Source organism: Heliangelus exortis, chromosome 1 (genome assembly GCF_036169615.1).
Source record: "Heliangelus exortis chromosome 1, bHelExo1.hap1, whole genome shotgun sequence".
Lineage (NCBI taxonomy): Eukaryota > Metazoa > Chordata > Aves > Apodiformes > Trochilidae > Heliangelus > Heliangelus exortis.
Window position 1 is genome coordinate 76,106,106 of NC_092422.1, and position 20,054 is coordinate 76,126,159.

General features: G+C 36.2%; 1 protein-coding gene across 8 annotated transcripts in view; it reads left to right on the forward strand.

The window, feature by feature from the left end:
• CDKL5 (cyclin dependent kinase like 5) overlaps positions 1 to 20,054 on the forward strand; it is a 124,541-nt gene that overhangs the window by 27,498 nt on the left and 76,989 nt on the right. For all 8 annotated transcript variants that reach the window (XM_071749125.1, XM_071749116.1, XM_071749093.1 and 5 more), the window contains 2 exons: positions 18,505 to 18,735; positions 19,252 to 19,286. In XM_071749125.1, coding sequence (XP_071605226.1) covers positions 18,672 to 18,735; positions 19,252 to 19,286 — 99 coding nt within the window. In that variant the 5' untranslated portion in view covers positions 18,505 to 18,671. The remainder of the gene's footprint in view (positions 1 to 18,504; positions 18,736 to 19,251; positions 19,287 to 20,054) is intronic.

The window sequence follows — 20,054 nt, forward strand, 5'->3', positions numbered from 1 at the left end:
AAGTTAAGACATGCAAATAAATTATACCAAATTTATGTAGACAATACTTCAACTTCACCAGAAAAAAGTCTGTTACATTTACTGACGGTTAAATAAACCTTGAAATACCCTTGAAATGACTGGAAGAGTAAGTGTTGTTTTGCCTCAAAACCCTCAAACAAAGCTGGGGGTAATCAGTGGATATGTTCCTTCAAATGGTTTCTCATATAAAAAAAATGGAATAGTAAAAATTGTAAGGTCTTGGACCACTTTTTGCTTAGATGAAGTCAACAAGATATAGTGAAGACCAGATGGAATCTGTTGCTGCTATTATTTTATGCCTTTTTGCCTGCACTGTACTGGCCTGACAGTCATTACAGCAATCCAGTGCCAGTTATATGTTACTGTTTATGTAATGAGATTTTTGGGAAATTTGATTGAAACGATACTAGGTACTAAAAAAAACAGGGCATGGGGCATTTTTTTATGTTCTGTTTTTGAATGCATGATTGCTTTTTTATAAATGCTTTTTCAAGAGGTGAACCACATACATATACATATCTATACTGAATACTTCTTTCTGTGTACAGTATGGTAATGATTTGAAAAATGAAATCAGGCCTTTTGTAGCAGCAAAAGGAAGTGCTAAGCTGCACAGAATTAGTATCAGCAAAACACCTCACCATAAAATACTTTGCTATTTTCAAGAAAAATAAAATCTGTGGTATTATTGTATGACTAATGTATAAAAATAAATACCATATGCCTTGCAAAATATCATCTGTTCTCTTGAAAATTAACTTTATCAATGCCTTTTGCTTACTGTACCTATTTCATTTAGTTGACTATAGTCCCTTATTACAGTCTGGCTACTGATGTAGTTATTTTAGAGCTCAAATCTTAAAAGTTCTCTCAAGCAGACAAAAATATTACATTGAAAAATCTACTTTTTTTGGATTTAACAACATGAAAATACAAATAGCAGACTGTTTTTCTTGGGCCTGGAGAAAGTACAGGCTTTATAAAATCTTGCCTGTGGAATTGCCAGTCATTCATTACTTTTGTTGCTTACTCAGATGGATTGAGCTGTGAGTTCTGTGGAGAACTTGCTAGCAATGGGGGAATACCTGAGAAAGCACCCCATGGTTTCATATGATCTAGTTTTAATTATTCCACTCATCTGAACCCTAGCTGCTTCTGGAACATGTTTGCTGTGTAGCAAAATCATTTAAACAGGAGAAACCAAGTAAGCACAGAGCTTTTTAAAATGGTAATTCTGGGGGCTGACAAAGCACCTTTGCGTTCTACATCTCAATTTGCAGGGGTTCCCAGCTGGCTAATGAGGTCTTACCTGAATGCAAAAAAGCCACTAATCAGCCAGAATGACAGTAAAGAAAATAGATGAGGTTCCATTTCAGTTCAGTGAATAGAAGAAAAACTTGATTTCCATTCAGAGATTTTGAGACTAATTTGGTGCCATTAGAGAAACATTTAAGAGGAAGAGATGGAATGAAATTTTGAAAGGGTTTCTTAGATTTTAGTTTTCTTAGCATAGGCATATTGTAATAGATTGATGTGATAGTGGGAGATAGTGCCAACGATTAAAATAAACCCCAAACAATAAAAAAAGCATGAAACTGTGTGCAGTTGAATGAGCTTTTTGTTAAATGTAAATATGTGAATACAAGCGTGTTCAGTACAGAAGCTCCCTTGAGACTGTTGGATAATTATCCACTCATCCGTGCACTCTTAAATTTATGTGGTTTAGATTTTGTTATGGATTTTTGTCTTGTTGTTACTGATGTGGCTCTGAATGTGATACAAGATTATTTTTTTTGCTTCAGATACTACAGTCAGAGCACTTCTGTCATCATGTTGTTCAGGCTTGTTCTGTTAGAGGTGTTCTGGAATCCTAATAAGGATTAGAGACCAAGTCCTGAGCAACCCGATTGAATACCTTTGAGCAAGAGCAGACCAGCCATCTCCTGTGGTCCCTTCCAGCCAGAATTACTCTGTGATTGTAATCTGGTGCACCTCCTTTGTCATAGCTCTGCTGCTCACTTCTGGAAACCAGATGGTTTTTTCAGTCTGGGTGTGGTTCTTACGCCACCCTGATATTCTTGGACAAATGCTACTTTACATTTTCTCTATTATTTTTCCTTACAACTGTGTATACTATATAAAGTGTATCTATTCTTATAAATATGTGTATGTATATATACTGCATATATAGGACAAGTAGTGTGTTTCTGGCTGCTATCACTTGTTTGAGGTGTCTAGAGCTTCTTGGATCTTTGCTTCTGCTGTCTAACAAGTTATGTGGTGTAAAGAGTTTATGATATGAAAGCTGATACTTGCAGATTGGATTCTGGGTGTTTAGAAATTGGTTAGAAAATTGGTGCTTTCCAGTGAATTAAATTACATGTTACCAAGGTGAACATTTTTAATTACGGTAGTACCTTTGAGTGTAGCTGGTTTACATAGTAATTCCAGGTAACCTATAAGTGTTGAAAAGCATGCTTTAGGTGACTTGTTGAAAGAGAAGCTCAGTGCTGATGTAGCTTTTCTGGAAACCAAGCCTTCAGCAAGTGTTGATTCCTTCCTTCCAGCTGTAAAGAATGTTTTCCTACTCCTTTGAGATCAGGTGAGCTGTTGAAGTTGAGTGTTGTGCTTACAGGCATGAGTGCAGGTACTTGTTTGATGCCTGGTAAAGATGTTCTTGGCAGATTGAAATTACTCTGGTGTGGTCTCAGTGCTGTTTTTCCTTTTCTTGTATCTACATGTGCACAGAACTAAAAAGACTTTCTTGGTTTGCTGTAGGGAAAATGTGCATGGCTATCTTACCAAAATGGTGCTTTGTTAGCTTAATGACAGGAGATCAGACTGGACAGTATCTCTAAAGGCTCTGTAAAACTCTACCACTCTTATCCTCCCACCACCCAAAACCTCTGTTTATATTTCACTTTTTTTGAAGTAACTTAATTGGGGAAATGCTAAGATTGTCTGGCTCCTCTGAGCTAGGTTTGTGAAGTTGGTTTTCCTTACTGCAGTAAATCTTTCCAATGAGGATGTTGGAATAGTAGGATGCTGGGATTGATATCATGGGTGTCTACTGAAGAAGGTAAATGGAGAATTAGAGCCTTGTGCTCTTATTTTCTTTTGTCTTGAGTTGCTATGTGGAAGTTAATACAAGGCGTGTCAAGGTTTTGGCTTAATTTTTGTGTGGAGTTTGATAGATGTTAGAGCTTCTAGTGGTATGACTGGGCTCTGCTCTTCACGTCTCAATGGTCTTGCTGATTATGAGAAGATTTTTTTGAGAATGAAAAACATCACCTCAGAAACTGACACGTATTAGATCTAAAAGAAAAACTGCAGTAATCTTGTTATTTTCTCGTTTGTACTTGAAGCTCTCTGAGTGAGGGGAATTGGTGTTTTGGGGTGAACGCTGTCACATACTGTGCTGGGACATGGGTATAGGTATCCTTCCTCCTGTCAGTAGTAGCTTGCTAGTGAAGATAGGGAATGCTGTAGTTTTACAGCTGTGAATGAGGTAGAACAGAACACCAGTGGCTGATGCTTTATTTTGTGGTGGCTTTGGCTTGTAGACTTCCTAAGTAGTTCTTATAATCTTACTCTAAAGAATATTCAGTATTAGACAGATTTTGCTTCTCATGGCAGTAGTTTTTCTTGAAAATATTCTTATACCTGTAAATATTGTACAAATGTTACTGGAGAAAGCCTTGATTTTGTGTAAATCTACCATCACAAAACTTTTTAACTGATTAGGTTACAGATTAACCTAGTAGTAGGTTTACTATGTTGGCTTTACCTATTAAAAACGTGTTTTCCTTGCTTAGTTCAAACTGGTACATTCAGTCATCAGACAGTTAAAGTAAATTAGGTTGGATAAATTTAAATTGGACAAAGAACTGCCAAAAGGACATAAATTAGCTCAGCTCTGGTGTTTAGTATGAATTAAATTTGCTTAGCAGGCATTAGTGCCTCTGTTACAATTAAAATAAGTGCTGTGCTATGACTAAACTTTTGGTCTCTTAAATTCTTGAACTTAAACTTTAATAGTTTGCATTTTATCAGATGCTTGAGACAGGGTTAATAGTATTTCACCTTTTTATTTTTTCTTGAGCATTCATTTCAGCATGTTTGCTGAGGAAGCATACATTTACAGTTTTGAGAGCTTGCCTGTGTACAGTGTATCTGGGGAGGGGATTTCCCTTTTCTTGTACAAAGGAGGACAGCACTCTTCATCTTAAAAGTGGCTGAAGATGAGAAAACTTTTACTTCTGGTATCAAGTATTGCAAGATCCCATTGCTTCAGGGTTTTGGATCCAAATGTATTTGTCTTTCTAATAATGACGTTTGACATTCTGTTGTTCAATTATGAATAAAAACTATATAGTGAAAAAAAATTGACCTAAGATAGAAAAAGTACATTAGAACTTTGTAGCAGACTTATAATACTTGCTTTTGTTTGCAATATAAATACCTGTGAATCTTAATAATATTAATCTTAATATTGCTTGGCTTTTTCTTGTGTGATGGATGGATGTGTAAATGTGTACTGAGGAGTCTTTCAGAATGCATGAAGTTAACCACGTTCCATTTTCTATTCCTAGTGTTACTTATCTGTTACTGCTATTTACAAGCTGAATGCAAAGGAAGAATATAGCATTCTACCACCACTGGAGCTAAGGGCACAAAATTACTTAAGTTCTCAGTTGGCCAAGTTTTCAGCTTGGCAAGAAACAAGTCTCTAATAGCTGGAAAATGTACTGATGGATTCCACCTCCCCTACCCTCAATTAATTGCACTTCAAGTGCTAGGGTGTATTTCTGAAGTGAACTGAAAGCGTATTATTGGAGCAGATTCAAGTACTATAAGGAGAAGTTCTTCTAGGAGAAGAAAAAAATACTTGCTTTTATATAAGTAAGAAAGGGCTGATACCTCCTCCTCCTCACACCCCCAAACAAGATGAGAATGATTTTAAATTTTGCCTCTTTAATTTTAATTGCAAATTAAGAAAAATGGCAGTATAATCTGCTTTCACATCTTGGGGGAATAATGACAGACTTTGTATTTTGAGAAGTTGCCTCTTTTAGTGCTGGAGTTTTCCTTAATGATTTAATGAAAGGGAATATTGTTCTCAAACATGCTGGACAAAGCTCTTACCTGCCACTCCGCATCCAGCAGATCATGATGTAGACTTTGGATTTTACACCCTCATGCAGATTGAGTTCCTTTATTAATTCTTCAGCTGCTATCTTTACATACACCATTAAATGTATAATTTCTTCAGTCTGACGTATGGCTTTATTTTGCAAGTGTTTTCTACATACAGCTTTTAGAAACCAGTTGTCTGTATCAGTCTTTCAGTCCACAGGGCATGGGGGATTTGTTTTTCTTTTGGCTTTCTTTGTGCTTTTTCTGCACTGAAAATGTGTCATTTATTACTGTAATGGCTTAGCCTTTTATAGCATATCTTCCAACCACAGAGGAAGATAACCATCAGACCCTTTCTTCATTCTTTTAGAGTTCAGCTTGTGAACTAATACTAAAAATATGGAAAAAATTATCTTTTCTTTGCATTGGCAAATTGGAATCTGTTTAAAATAACTAAAGTGTAAGTTTAGATTTGGAAGAAACTTTGGGCTTCTGTATGGTACATTTCCAGGAAGTGTAGAGAGAGTTGAGGAGTTAATCCGATATCTTCACATTCGTTTTCAATGAAAAAAAGAAAGGTGATCATTTAGCCAAAGTTATAGGAAAATTAATTTCCTGGAAGAAGGAATTTGTCTCCTGTCATTAGAAGTAGGCGTATACACATGTACTTTTCTTTCTGTATATATATATATATATATATAGAGAGAGAGAGAGAGAGAGAGAGAGCCCAAACAAAAAACAAGAAAAAACAAACAAATCCCACCAAAAAAAACCCACCAAAACCATCATTTGAATGCCTGTTTATTTGTGTGTGGGTGTATTTGTGAGGCATTTTGGCCATTGTTTTGCATGAGAAGCAGTTTCAAAACTTACTGGTTGCTTTTATGAACAAATTGGCCAAATCCTCATTTTGTCAAGCTGAGCAAAGTGTAATCATGCTTCCAATAAAATAATAATTTTTAAAAAAAGGCAAAAATGAAATAATCTACTGTTCTAGGCAGGTGGGACATTTGGGGGATTTTAAATGACAGGACAAAGCAAATGAAAGAAAAGTCTTTTTAGATTGGACCAGTGTTTGGAATAAAATACTTAAGATAGCAAGATATAGTTCCATGAAGATAGTATAGCTTTTTCTTGTTGAATTTCTTGAAAAAGACAAAGCTATTTCATATTCTTCCCAATGACAGCAGTAACACTCTTCAAAAGTAATCTGTAAACTGGTTTATAATTTTTATACTCTTTTTTTTTTTTTTTTTTTTTTTTTTCCCCTCCCTTGAATTATCCTGTTGGACTGAACTAACAGTCTAACTGACACTGGCACAGTCTGACAGTAACTGACACTGAATCAGACTGTTTCATCCTTTTCCTTGTGAAGTTAACTGTTTTCTTCCAGAGGAAGTAATTTAAAGGTGGTGTAAGCTCTCCTGCAAGCAGGGTACAGAAGAATAACGTTAATCAGGTAACTCTTGACTGAAATCCTGAAATGTTAATGAATATGAAAGCTGTCGTTACTCTTTATTTTTTCTGTATACTGACCTTATGCAAAAAAACCCCACCCCGAACATATCCATAAGGTGACAATAACAAATTTTATGTCCATTTTTACATTACAGGCAGCTAATTAGGTTTATTCTTTTAAAACAAGAAGAAAACAAGCAGTGAATTTAGCCTATTTTTTACCATTATTCAGTATTAACAATGGAGATGAGAAGGTGGCTTCTAAAGTTGGGAGTTGAATGCAAATTCATTCTGTTGCATAAGCTATAGAGCAATAGAACATAACACTGTCATTAAAACTGACTCATAGCATTCAACAGAAGGTGTGTTTCAAGCTTTAAAAGTGCTAAGAGAATTACTGCAGTCTAGTAAATACCTTGCAGTGGGAAAAATGTACTTTAGCTATGTTTTAGTGCAAAATGCTTTTCTGAAAATTTAAAGTATTTTGCTTTTTTTAAAAAAAAAACTGAGCATGCAAGCAGAGAAATAGTAGTTACTCTAAGCCACCAAGTATTTTGATCGATGAGCAGGTCGAAATGTATTTAACATCCATGTTTAAAATTCAAGTTCAGGTTGGACGTTCTTGCATTACTCCATTGTCTTGTATTTCTGTTCATTTGGGGAGTGAGGCAACATCTCCTATACATTACAGGAATATCCTTCTAGCATTAAAAGTATTAATATTCAGCTCTGTGAATTGGTGTTTTAGTGGGTTGGGTTTGGTTGGGTTGGGGAAATGGGTTAGCACCACAAGAGGCTTAAGTGTTAAAATTGCTCTTAAATTTGTTTAGTTTGCAGTTTTATCAGCAAAGAAAGTGGTCTAATCCGAAAAAGATGAAAAGAATTATTTCTGACTTTTTGTCTTAGTAAATAGCAAATCCCCATTCTCCCCTGTTACAAAGGAAAGCGGAGATTATTCCTCCAGTGTTAGAAAGGCACAAAGAGAATGATAGTGGAAAGAAATGATATGTTGCAGCTAAAACTGTAATCTGATGTGTTCTCTCCCTACCTGTTGGGCGGTGGCTTCTTTGGTCGCGTGTGCCGGGTCAGGCACGGGGTCAGTGTGCTGCTGCTTTATGATTACTGCCTGTGGTGGGTGATGAAATGTCTCCATGTGTGCCCATTCAGCTCTCATTTCTTGATAACCAGTATTTAGGCCTATCAGTATATGGACAGCATTTTGTACAACTTGCTTACTACAAACAAGAGGCAGCTCTTTCATCTTTTTGGTTTGAGGAGTCTTTTACCTCAGGAGCTGCCTTAGCAGCCTCTGTCACTAGGTAGAACTGAACTTTGGCAAGTTCTCTTTAACCGTCTGATATGTGCATGCCCTGTAATTTTGCCAGCCCTTATTTTCTTAGGGTTTGTGTTTTGGTTCGTGGGGTTTCTTGGATTTTATTTTGTTTTGGTTTTGGGTTTTTTGTTGGGTTTTTTTTTGTTTTTTTTTTTTACTTTTGCAGGAAATAAAGAATGTTTTGCTTGGAGTTGACTCTTGTGCTCAGATCTAACAAATTATTTCTGTTTCCCCCAATGTTACAAGACTGTTTGTACAGGAAGTAACTAGATATATTAGGAACAGGAAAGTCAGTTATGCAAATACTGACTTTTGGATGCTGCAAGCCTGTTTCTTTTTTTTTGGTAAGCTAATATAAATCTCAAATCTCATGATTGACTCATTGCTCATGCCTGAAGCATCTTCTCCTTAGATTTTTGTTTTCCTCTCCTTTCATTCCAGAACTTCCCCATATTGTCAGCCTTTCATTGCGTCCTTCTGCCCCCTGGACTACCTCCCTCACCCACCCTTCATACCTTTCGCCAAAGGCATTGCCTTCCATCCTTTTCCCTTCTCCTCCCCCACTCTCCCCACTCTATAATTAAACTTAGAAGACTCAAAGGACAGAGAAACACATGAGGGATGAAAATCAGGATTATGAGGGTTTTTTTATTACCTTTCCTTTGGCAGGCCTGCCAACATTGTTTACTGTTTAGATGCAGCTCCCTTTTCTCAAGACCTGTTTTTCAGGTCTTCTTTTGGGTCACTTACATATCCAGACATGCTTTTGCTGCCATGGGAATCTCCCATGCAAGAAGCTGTCAGCATAATGGAGAAAAGCTGTACTGGCACTTGTGAATCAGTCTGCATGGATGAAAGGCCATGCACCTGCCATTTCCTATTTATGTTTAAATATTTCTCCATTGATACATGAACTTGTAAGCTGGATGATTCTTTGCTTTAGATTATAGTGACTAACTAAAAATGCTAGTCTTCTACTCTTCCACTTTTCCACTTTTTTTTTTTTTTAATTTTATTTTATTTTTTTATTTGAGACAGCTCATGCCTTTTAGTAGATGTATCTATTTAACGTAGAGACTTTTTTTTGCCAGAATAATGCAGTTGTCTAGGGGTGTGGTATTCTTTCATTGGGCTTTTATTTTAAATACTAAACTTTTTGACAAAAATACTAGTTAAGCACTCTTGGTTGGATAGGTATGTTTTACCAGTATATTGAAGTTGGTGGATGAAGGGGTCCAGTCTGTGATTATGTTAAGAAAGATCATCGAAACATTCATACTTTTAATTATGAGGGTAGTTTTCCTGTTATGTGAGATTTAAAACCATTTCTTTTTTTCTTTTTAAAATGGAGAGTAGTAGGCTGAAAATGCAAGAGAAGCTATTACTTGAATGGGTTGGAGTTTTTTTGTTTGGTTGGTTATTGTTTGTTTGTTTCAAAGTTGTTTTGGGGAGTGGCATTGAAACAGTATTGTTTATTGTTAAAAATACAAAATTATTACCACATCCAGTTTTCATAGATGAATCAAAGTGCCTCCTGGTGTTTTTGAAGTTTTTCCTGAGCCATCTGATGAGACTTCATTTTCCTCAAGACTCATATTTTACAACAGTGATTCCCAGAAACAGTACCACAGTATGGTTTCAAACACTGCATCTTTATAACAACACCCAGAGGCCTTCAATATAGCAAAAAAGCTTTCTTATCAAAGAGCTTAATATCTAATTAAAGACAAGACCCAAGAATGCATCCAACAGTTGAAATAAGAGGAGAGGAAAAACGAACATCATGAGTGATTACAACTTTTCGCAAGTAGGTTTCATAATAGGGTTTTGGTGTCCTTTAAAGTTGGGAAATAATCAGAAACTCATCTGTTCTAATATAGAATTAGAGATACAATGTTTAGAAATGGCAAATGTATTTTTCTGCTGTAGCTTAAACTCATAGTTCAAGGTGAAGGGTATGTAAGGGGAAATACTCCATGAATTTCAGTAGTTTTCTCAGTCACTTTAGGGGAATAATTCTCTCTGCTGATCCAAGCCTGGTTGCAGGGTTCTCATTCAGCTTTGTTGTGATCCACCTCAGCCGTTGGATAGTATGTACAGGGTGGCAGACTGTCAGCCTTTATAATTATGTTACCAGTTTCTCTGCTTCCTTTCATCTCCACTGAAGGCAGCTCTTCTGCCGGTTTCCTGCTAGCAGAACTGCCTCCTGCCTTGTAACACACTGATGCAAGCCTGTGTCTTCCCAGTCCTCCCTCCCACCTGGAATTCACTTGAAACCTCACACCTTGAAGCACAATGCTGACTTAAATGTTTTCTCTGACAAAGAACTTCTGCTTTGCTAATGCTTTAGTTTTTTTTTTTAAATCTACAACCACTACATTTTATAATTATCAAGATGCCAAGCTCTGAATTCTCCTGATTACTGTAGTTTGTTTCATATTGTATGAGATGAAAGTTGATTTTTGCTGCTTTTACATGAGATCGTTAAATTAAAGATGTGGTTTTGGTTTTGTACTTGCAGATTTATTTTTTTTTTTCTCCACTGGAAAGCTGTTTACACATTTTGCAAATTGACTTGGTCACCTCAGTAGATCTTTCAAATATATTGGCAGTAATTTATGTAGCAGGCTGAAGTTCCCCAGCCTGAAGGTGTTCTAGGTGGCTCACCATTAGGGCATCTATTCCAACAGCACAGGCTGAGTGCTATGTTGCTTTCTCTGCAATGAACTGGCAGTGAACACAAAGTTTATTTCAGGGTTTCCTGTTTAAAGTTGACAGGCTAGAAGTGAACTTCTGCTAGAAGTGCCCATGGTACCTGATATATTGCTGTTGCTCCTTCTCTGGTGCTTCATTCCAGAAGAACTTTCTGTATTCTCAGAACTTCCGTCCTCTGTTTCAAAGAAGTTTACGCTGAATGAGAGAGGAATTGTTGGGATTTTTTATTTTTATTTTTCCTCTTTACCTGAAATGTTAATAATTTTCACTGAACTTCAGATTAGGCCTCATTGCGACCTTATGACCTTTATAAGGTGCTTTGGAGATTGGTCTTTTTCACTTGCGTTTCACTTAATGGATTTAATAGCTTGTGTAAGTTTTACAGGGTTTTTTTGCAGCTAGGCAGTGTGACAAAATGTGTTCAGTGTTTCCTGAGCATGTGCTTACATGTCTCTGGGCATTAGGACAGTTGGTAATTGACTGGCTTTCTTATTGTGTATTATTTAGGCCTTTTCATGGCATTCTCTGCAAAATTAACTTTGTAAAAGGTGTATCAGTATTATTTGCATGAAATATTTCTGAATATTTTCCTGGAAAACACATAAAGAAGAAATTATACATATTTTTATAGTGTAATTAGATTATAATTCTGTTTGTTTGTATGTTTTTATTTTCTTAATAACGTAGTATTAAATTTTGAGAGGCTCTCCCCTCATTTTTGTTCCATATGCCCTTACAGAGAAGTGATTTCCTGTTTTGTTTTCTTTTCCTTTTTTACTTAGATAGTGAACCAGTAATCTGTATTTAATGATATGCTTGAAGATTACAAGAAAGAGTAGTCATTGCGGTGATTTTCATCTGCATTAGGATGCCCACAGAATTTAGTTTCAGCATTCATTTGCTATTTATAAATACTTCATGTTCACCTTTACTTTTCTGTTCACTTAGGAGGAAGCTCCATCCCTGCCAAAACCAGTGCAGAGAGGCCCAGCTGACTTTTAGAATGTGAACTGGAGTTATTTTTAGAACAAGGAAGGCAAAACTGGGTTGGTAGGAGGGAGGAAGTTTATCAGATTAAAAGAATGTTGGTCTGTCTTTGTTAGGAGACGGTCTTTCAAAATCACCAGTATGCTTTGTGTGTGCACGTATGAAAGATTTGGTGGCTGATCCAGTTAGGAATGCATCAGAGGACTTTTTCCTAAGTGTCCAGGTCGTCTGCATCTTTTGTTTTGTCTGCTGAACAGCATGGTGGCACAGGATTGCTGGTGCCCAGTTAGTGGTCGCTGCCATTATAGAGAGGAAGCTGGCAGTGAGCTTTTTGCCAGTGGGCTGCCAGAGAACAGAGGGACCAGAGGGCATGATGGAAGCACTCGAGGGGCCTTTTCTTTCCACACATACCCTGCTGAGCTCAAACTTTAGAGCAGTCCTTGAATTGACCGGCTGCTCAGTGCTTCTGCCATGTTGCCTTAAAGATAATAAATAGATCTTTTCTTGTACAGGATCAGGAGCTCCCTCTGGTTACCAATATTCTTTTTCTTTTCTTTTTTTTTTTCTTTTTATGGCAAGGCAAAAAGATGTTTATGCTCAACACTTCTCTTTTGTCTTCTTCTAAGCATGAATCTTCAAACACAAATATGGAAACTGAGTCACAAAGTGAGTTCTAATATCTAACTCTTGAAAAATAGTAGCTTTCTTTAATAAATATTAAAGATTAAAATCTATACATGTAGTATTATTTTATAGCCTTGGGATTTAAAGTTTGTCAAAGATAATATGGAACTAGATAGTAAGCAAAATGACAAATTAACATTAGGATAGTTAGGGGAGATCGCTATTCTGAGAAGAGAGGAGGAAAGGTTAAAACAAAAGAACAAACTTCAAAGGGCAGCACTGTAAATATTGTCAGATTATGTAAGTATTATCTTCTTTCACAGGAATATGTTCTCTGATAAAATAAGACCATCCTTTATCTAATTTTTTTCTTCCTTTCTCCCCTTTGCCTAACAGTATCTCAGTAAGTAACGTGCTTTTACTTCCCCTACATATTCTGGGCATTTTCATGTGATACAAATGAGTGCAAAAGGGTCAGGCTCCTTGTGGCAGATGAAACTGCAAAGGCTTTGGATTTAACATGTTGCTGTTGAGAGTGTTATCCTCTGAACCCCGGTTGTTTTTCTTCAGAGCTGCTACTGGAATGGCAAAGACTGCGTAAGGACCAGCAAAAAACTGCGTAAGCAGCTGTCACACCCACCATAGATTTATTTGTTAAGGTTCTTATCGGAGAGGAAGACTAAAATGGAAGCAAAATTGTCTTTCCTGTCCTTCTGTTATGACTCATGGGAGCTGCTTTTGTGCTCAAGGCTTTGATAATCAGTCTGCTTGTCACTATGGTCTTAGAAGCATCCTGCTAAGCACCCACTCTTTTGAGTTGGCCACAGCTGTTAGAGAAGCTCATAGATCCTGTGTTTTAATGCTGAGAAGTGAATTTAGTTCATATACCCAGGATGAGCTGAATTTCTTTCTGAATCCGTACTTGTATACAAAAGGAAGAGCACTCACTCAACAAGACAAAACAGACCAAATTGTTATTGTTGCCCTGGTCTTCAAACTCAGTTTTCCTTTAGGAATTTAATCAAACATTGAAACCTTGCGCTAGTCCTCTGCTTGCTGGAGGAAGGGAACTTTGTTCAGGTTCTTCTCTGCACCCCTGGCCCTACTTCCATGGAAGCATGCATCGTCTTTATTGGGTCACTTTTGTGACAATGGCTTCCCTTAATATGTAACTAATCCAAATGAGCTATTTAAAGACAAAGAAGAGAAGAGAAGAAAAAAAAAAATAGGGGCAAACAAAGTTACTGCTCCAAAAATCAGCAACAGTGAAAGTCAATTCTCATGATGATATTAGCAACAAAAGCTTTCCAGAGATGAATATTAAAACCTGTGAGCTTGTGCAAGCAACCTTGGTGCTTTGCTTTTACGTAATTATTCAAGTATGACATGACATTTTTCTAAATTTTGTATTTATTTTCATCAGCTGTTCTTTTCATTTGTAACTTTTTTTTTTAAATGAGCAGAGGAGGATAGATTGAAGCTTAGAGTATGAAAATAGTTTTGCATAATTGCAAGTTCTTGTTGCTTTTTATCACTTCTTCAGCTTTTTCTTTTCACCTTCCACATTGTGGGTTTCTTCATATTATGAAATCTTGATGGCTCTTCCTCCAGAACCTTGTCCAATTAGCAGGTCTGGTCTCCTTCCATAAAATGGGAAATCAACAAGAGGGAGCTTTTTCCAAATGCAGGAGTGAGACTGGTAAAACTTCACTAGAAATATGATTATACTTTTTTGTTTCCTCTTTATTCTTAAAGTTGGACTCTTACTACTAACTTCCTCTTCACAGCTGTTCAAGTACTGAATTGGTTCTTTGTAATTTATAATTCCTTACAATACTCCTGGCACGTTCTTCTGGATCAGTAAATCCTGAAAAATTTCTCCAGATATTTTCTTAACCCTGTCAGTTCTATGTTCTGTTTTGATACTGAGCCAGGTCCTTGTAACTTTAATTAGAGGTTGTTTGGTTTTTGTTTTTTCTTTTTTTAAATCTCAAGAAATAGAACTGCACATGTAGAAGGGAGGAGAAGGAAGAGGTGGTGTAGTAGTGGTACACCATGAGTAATAGAGGTGGCTAATACATTCTTGCATGTGTCTTGTACAACAGAAGATGTGCCAAGGTTTGGGTTAATGCTTACCCATCAAAGGCAAGTATGTACATGGTATAAGTTCTTTACATCTGTTTACTGACCTGCTTCTTTGTTAGTGAACAGATGAAAATGTTCCCAGCCTCTAGAAATTCTTAGTTGTATCTTCTCAGTGAGGAAAAAAATTAAATAAATTAAAAGATCCAGTTTACTTGTTTTTGGAGAGCAAGAGGGATGTTACCTTCTGGCAAGAATCTTGTTTAAAAGCTAATGGATGACTTTAAAGTCAATTAAAAGTTTGTAGTGGACTTCAGCAGGGTACAAATCGCACTCTTTCTGTCTTGATATATTAAATTATCTGTATACTTGATATACAAAATACTAATGTACAAATCTGTGTATTTCTAAAAGAGCTTTATTTCTCTATATTTTGTGAAGATAAATGTTCACCAAGTTGTGGATTCTTTTACAATTGTCACTAAACATCTCTATTAAAATCTAACTATGTAAGATGTGCTTCCCCCCACCCAACTATTGATAGAAATAATAGCATTTTTATTCAGTATTGAGGCCTTGGAGTGAGTGGTTAAGCTGGATGCTCTTGGGTGTTGTTCTAGAATTCTTAATGGTCACAAAAGAAGAAGGAATTGGGGAAGTGGTAGGATTTGTCTCCATTTTTTTAATGTAAATGCAAATAACTGGGTACCATAATGCTGTATTAATAAGTTCATTTCTGGAATGCCTCTGCAGTTGTGTTTTTTTTTACATAAAAGCCCTATTGCAAAACAATTATTTTGTATTAAAATCTCACATTGTTACAGTTCTGGATTAAGTAAAACTAATGTCCTTGTTCATTGCATGATGTTTGATTTTGCTGAACTGGCTCTGCATATTGTAGAGTGCCACGGTAACATTGGGACCATCACAGAGATCTGTTGGTTTAATTCATATGTGTTGATCTGGCTGCCTCAGAAAGGGATATTATGAGAATGAGTGCAATTTCCCTACTGAGAACCTTTGAAAGGTAAAGAATGGTGTTGGATTCTTTGTTTGTTTGTTTGTTGTTTGTTTGTTTTTTCCTTTTCTGCAAGAGAAGCAAGCAGGAAACTTATTAAAGCAGATCTATATGGTGCTCAGTGCAAAGAACAAAATTGTTGTTGCTATTGATAAGGCTGTTGTTGCTGTTAAGATTTTTGTTGCTGTTTCCATTGTTTATCTTAAAAAAATCCAGCATGTCTTCACTAAGTTACAGAATAGTGGAATTCTTCTTGAAAATAATTCTGAGTTAAATCTCGTAGATTTTATTTTTTCTTTATTACTGCAGTTACTCTGTCATTCACAGGATCCTGTGTCATTCATGGAGTTTGAGTTCATGTTAGTGGATTCTTTGCAAGAATCAGTGATTTTAAAAATAGTCATAACAAGGCCAGTGCCTTTTGTAAAGCAGATAAATCCAGAAATTTCAGTGGGTTCTGCCACTGATCAAGTACTTCTAGCAGTTTCTTTTCAATCTTTCAGCAGCTTTTCAAGGCAAAGATCTCAAGCAAGCATAGACATCTTGTCTAGGAGTTAGATGGGTCCACCTAGTTTGAGTTCCCTAATGTTGCAGGAGAGAACTGGTTTCAATTACTTCCCTGGTTGAGGAGATCTAGCAAAAGAGGTGGGGCAAACCTTCACGGTACTGCTGCATGCCAGTTGTAGCCTTTTTATTAACTCTCCATTTCAGGATTAGGCTCTCATGGAGTGCTCTCAGCAGAGTTGTGCAAGAAGCTGACTCAAGCTAGTGCAGAAGAGAGGTCACTCAAGTGCAGGTTTTTTGGGAGTCCCCCTCTCCATGCATCTGTATTACCTTTGCTGTCAATAATGATGAACTCTGGGGACAATTTGAGTAGCTAGTTTGTGTGTTTCTTTGGCCCAGTGGATGTGTATTCCTGATGGGGAATGAATATCAGTAGGTGAATTAAGAGGCTTCAGGGAACTACATGTGAACACTGCTTGAGCTGCCACGCATCCAGGAGCACCAATGTAATAAACAGGTCAGCTTTATGTGGCTTTTACTTTTAATGAAGTAAAAAGGGAAAAGGAGAGGAGGATGTGTATTGCCGAGTTTGAGATAGAAAGGTCAGCTGCTTGGAAATCTAACCTTAATTTTCCAAATTAAAAAGTAGGATACATACTGAGTACGCTTGTGGAAGTCTTAAAAATATGAAAATAGCGGTAGCAGATCAGAAGTTGCAAGCTTGCATTGCTTTAAAAAGTTTGAGAAATTTAGAAATTATGAATGAGGAATAGAGGAAACTGCATTAAATTTAATGTTGAGTTTTTGATACATTCTCTCCTAAGCTTCTTCACTTTTCTGTGGTAGGTTCAAAAGCTATTATGTATCCTGAAAGACAGAAGGACAATGTATTATATTAGTATTAACAGAGAAGTAGTGAATATTATCACAGACTGGTTCCTAGAAAGGCTGTCAATGAATAATGTTTGTAACTGAAGCTGTGGATTTGGTGATGAGATTGAATAGCAAATAATAGAAAACTGGATGTTCACTGTTCTCTTGCTTATGTTATGGCATTAATGCTTCTTTCAAGGTCTCTAGTGGAATTTCTGTCACTCAGCTGCAGCATAGGGACAGCCAGTTGTGCCTCTGTGTCTGGCACCATCCTGTTTCAGTAGAAAGCTGAAGCAGCTCAGTGCATGCTCTATTCCCATGTTGATGACTACCACTGAACAGATGCTTCTGCTTTTCCAGGAACCCATTTCTTAGTTTGTCACTATAACCAGAAAGACTGGACAAGCAGCACAAAATCTGTTATGAGGAGATGCCAAATAACATAAGAGGGGAGACTATTGAAGGCAAAAATAGGGAGGAAAGGTTATCCTATACATTTCAAGAAGTCCACAAGTGAAGAAAAAATGAATTAATTAAAACAATAGATTAAACCACTGAAATAATCCACTAACTTTTAAATACCTTTAATTTTTAAGTAACTTTTTTTTTTATAGAGCTTGCTTCCAAAATACTGTGGTTGGTTAACTTGGAAGCTGCATCTAAAATTATCTTCCTGAGTCTTGCTGAGGCTGGTGTCATTGGGATTTTTTCTCACCTTTGAGTCCTCCTTTTTTCAGTCTGGCTTAGTAAACACAAGGCTTTTGGCCAGCACTCCCAGCTGCCTGTGGCATACAGCAAGGCTCATGGTTTGTGTGGGTTGAACCCAATGGTTATTAACACATAAGTTAATAAATTAATTCAGTTCTATCCTGCCATCTTGTTCCTCATGAGTTGTCTTGTTCTTGGAGCAGTCAATTTTGGAGATGACATATTAGGAGGTGATGCTGTCTTAGGTTTTTCTCTGTTTTTGAATGTGGGATGACACCTTTAAAGTTTGGGGGAAATGCAGTCTGAGTTAGAAAACCCAAACTTTGATGTGTTTAGTTTATCAGGTTTAAAAGACTTTAGGAGAGCTGTAGTGAGCCTAAAACAGACAGACCAAAAAAAACTTTGTTATTTTCCCTGTGTGTAGTTGCTTGATTTGATAGATTACTTCAGTAAAAAATTTGAAAAACATGGAAAAAAAATTTGAAAACATTTTCAAAATGTTTATTATATTTCCATTAAATGCAATGGAAATAATTTTGTCTGATTGCTAGTCAGTTGATCAAATTATTTCCTTTTTTTTTAAAAAAAAAAAAACAACCCAGAAAATAGTAGACTGTTTTCGATTGCTTAATATTCTCACTACTCTATCCTTTATTTAATTTCAGTGGACAAATAATAAATTGACTGAACACAATTTTTATATTTATCTGTAAACATACACCATACTGAGAACATAAGTATTTGTAGGTGTATTTTTTCTCACTGAGGTAATTCCTAGTAATATTTTTGTTCATTTCTGTCCTGTATAAAACAGCTGTCAGTTATTATTGTGATAGACATACCAAGTATGGGATTACAAGGCCAGCTGTTCTGCCAGGTACATGTTCTCAATTGTTTCAGTCTGTTACACACACATTGTCAAGCTCTCTGGATCATACAATTGGTAGATAATATTGGTGTGATATAAATACACCACTGCTCTCTCTTACTGAAATTAAATAAATAAAAAAAAACCCTAATTACATTATTTATCTTCTTTCCCCAGGAAGCTACTGACTGCCTAGAAATTAAGAAAGGCTGTGACAAACCTCATTGATCAAGGTGGATTTTTTTATGTCCAAGAGCCTTTTTACAACTGCCATCTGCAAAACCTCTGAACGCACCCTATTGTGCCATGTTTTGTGGCTCTCACCGTAAAAGGAATTTGTCTTGATGAAGATTCCTAACATTGGTAATGTGATGAATAAATTTGAGATCCTTGGGGTTGTAGGTGAAGGTAAGTAGTATCTTAAGAAAAAAATTAATTTGAATTTGATATAGATTTCACTTAGCTCTATTGACAGTAGTAAGTTTTTATTTAAAAAGTATTGGTTATAATCAAATCTTAAGAAAATGAGTTTTTTCTTTAAAACTCCTAATTCCATTCTCAGATTGAAGGAGAATGTTGGAAGATGAAATAAAATGGAGAAGTTGGACAGTTTTGGGGAGGGAGATGTTTAATTTTTTCATGTTTACTTTTGCTGTAGTTGTAATGGGGAAATGCAACTAAAACTTCCTTGCAAGAATATTTGAGAAAATAAATTTCATCATTTTAAAATCCATTTTTATTGAAGCAGTTTTTATAAAATTGCTTCAGTACACAGAAGTTTAGTACAGTACCAGTATGTGCAAGTTCAGGTTGATAATGCTGAGAACAATATTATTACTACATCCAGAAGGCAGATGAAGGCTGATTTGTCTTGCTGGGGTTTTCTTCCATTTTGAGGTGGTTAATCTCTCTTCTTTATTTCAGGAGCCTATGGTGTTGTACTTAAATGCAGACACAAGGTAAGTAAATTGCTAAATGCAAAAGAGTAAAAGAGCTAAATGTTTGGCTCGAAGTGAAAAAATGACTTTTAGGAATTGAGATGTCTCTATGTATGACGTGGGATCAGGGGAGGGTTTTCCTTACAGCCAGTTATTAATTTTTTAAACTTGCAATACTGTCAGAGGAAATAGCTATGTCGAATACCAAGCCTCAATTTTTTTTTTTGTTTACTACTTGTCTGAAGTATATGCACTATTACTAATGTTTCCTTTATGTCAACTAAGAAGGCTTTTAAAAAAAAAAAAAAAAAAAAAAAGAGAGAAAAAAAGAAAAAAAAACCCCTCTTGGAATATAGTTTGCACTTGAGCAGTCTCAATTAGAATGTCAAATTAATTCCCAAATACTGCTATATAAGCCCTTACCTGTCTTTGAGGAGGTGGGGGGGGAAGGGAAGACGGTGACATCCATTTCTACAGCTGTTGGACAATCAAACTACAGTTAAGAAAGCACTGACTTATACTAGTTGATTTTTACTTGGAAGAGGAAGAAGGAAGGAAAAAGAGAAAAAAAATGTGTTTCAGACAAAAATTAATTGTGGCAACCTGTCTCCACTAATTTAATTGTGTAAGTTGGATATATCTGAACTTGATGCTCATCAACAGGGAACTGACATGAACTATTTTACTGTCTTTGGAGCTGCAGTGTAGTCATATAAAAGAATAACTTTTACTGCTCTGAAACAAAACCTGTAAGAATCATAGAATGTTTCCATTTGTAGTCATCCAAGA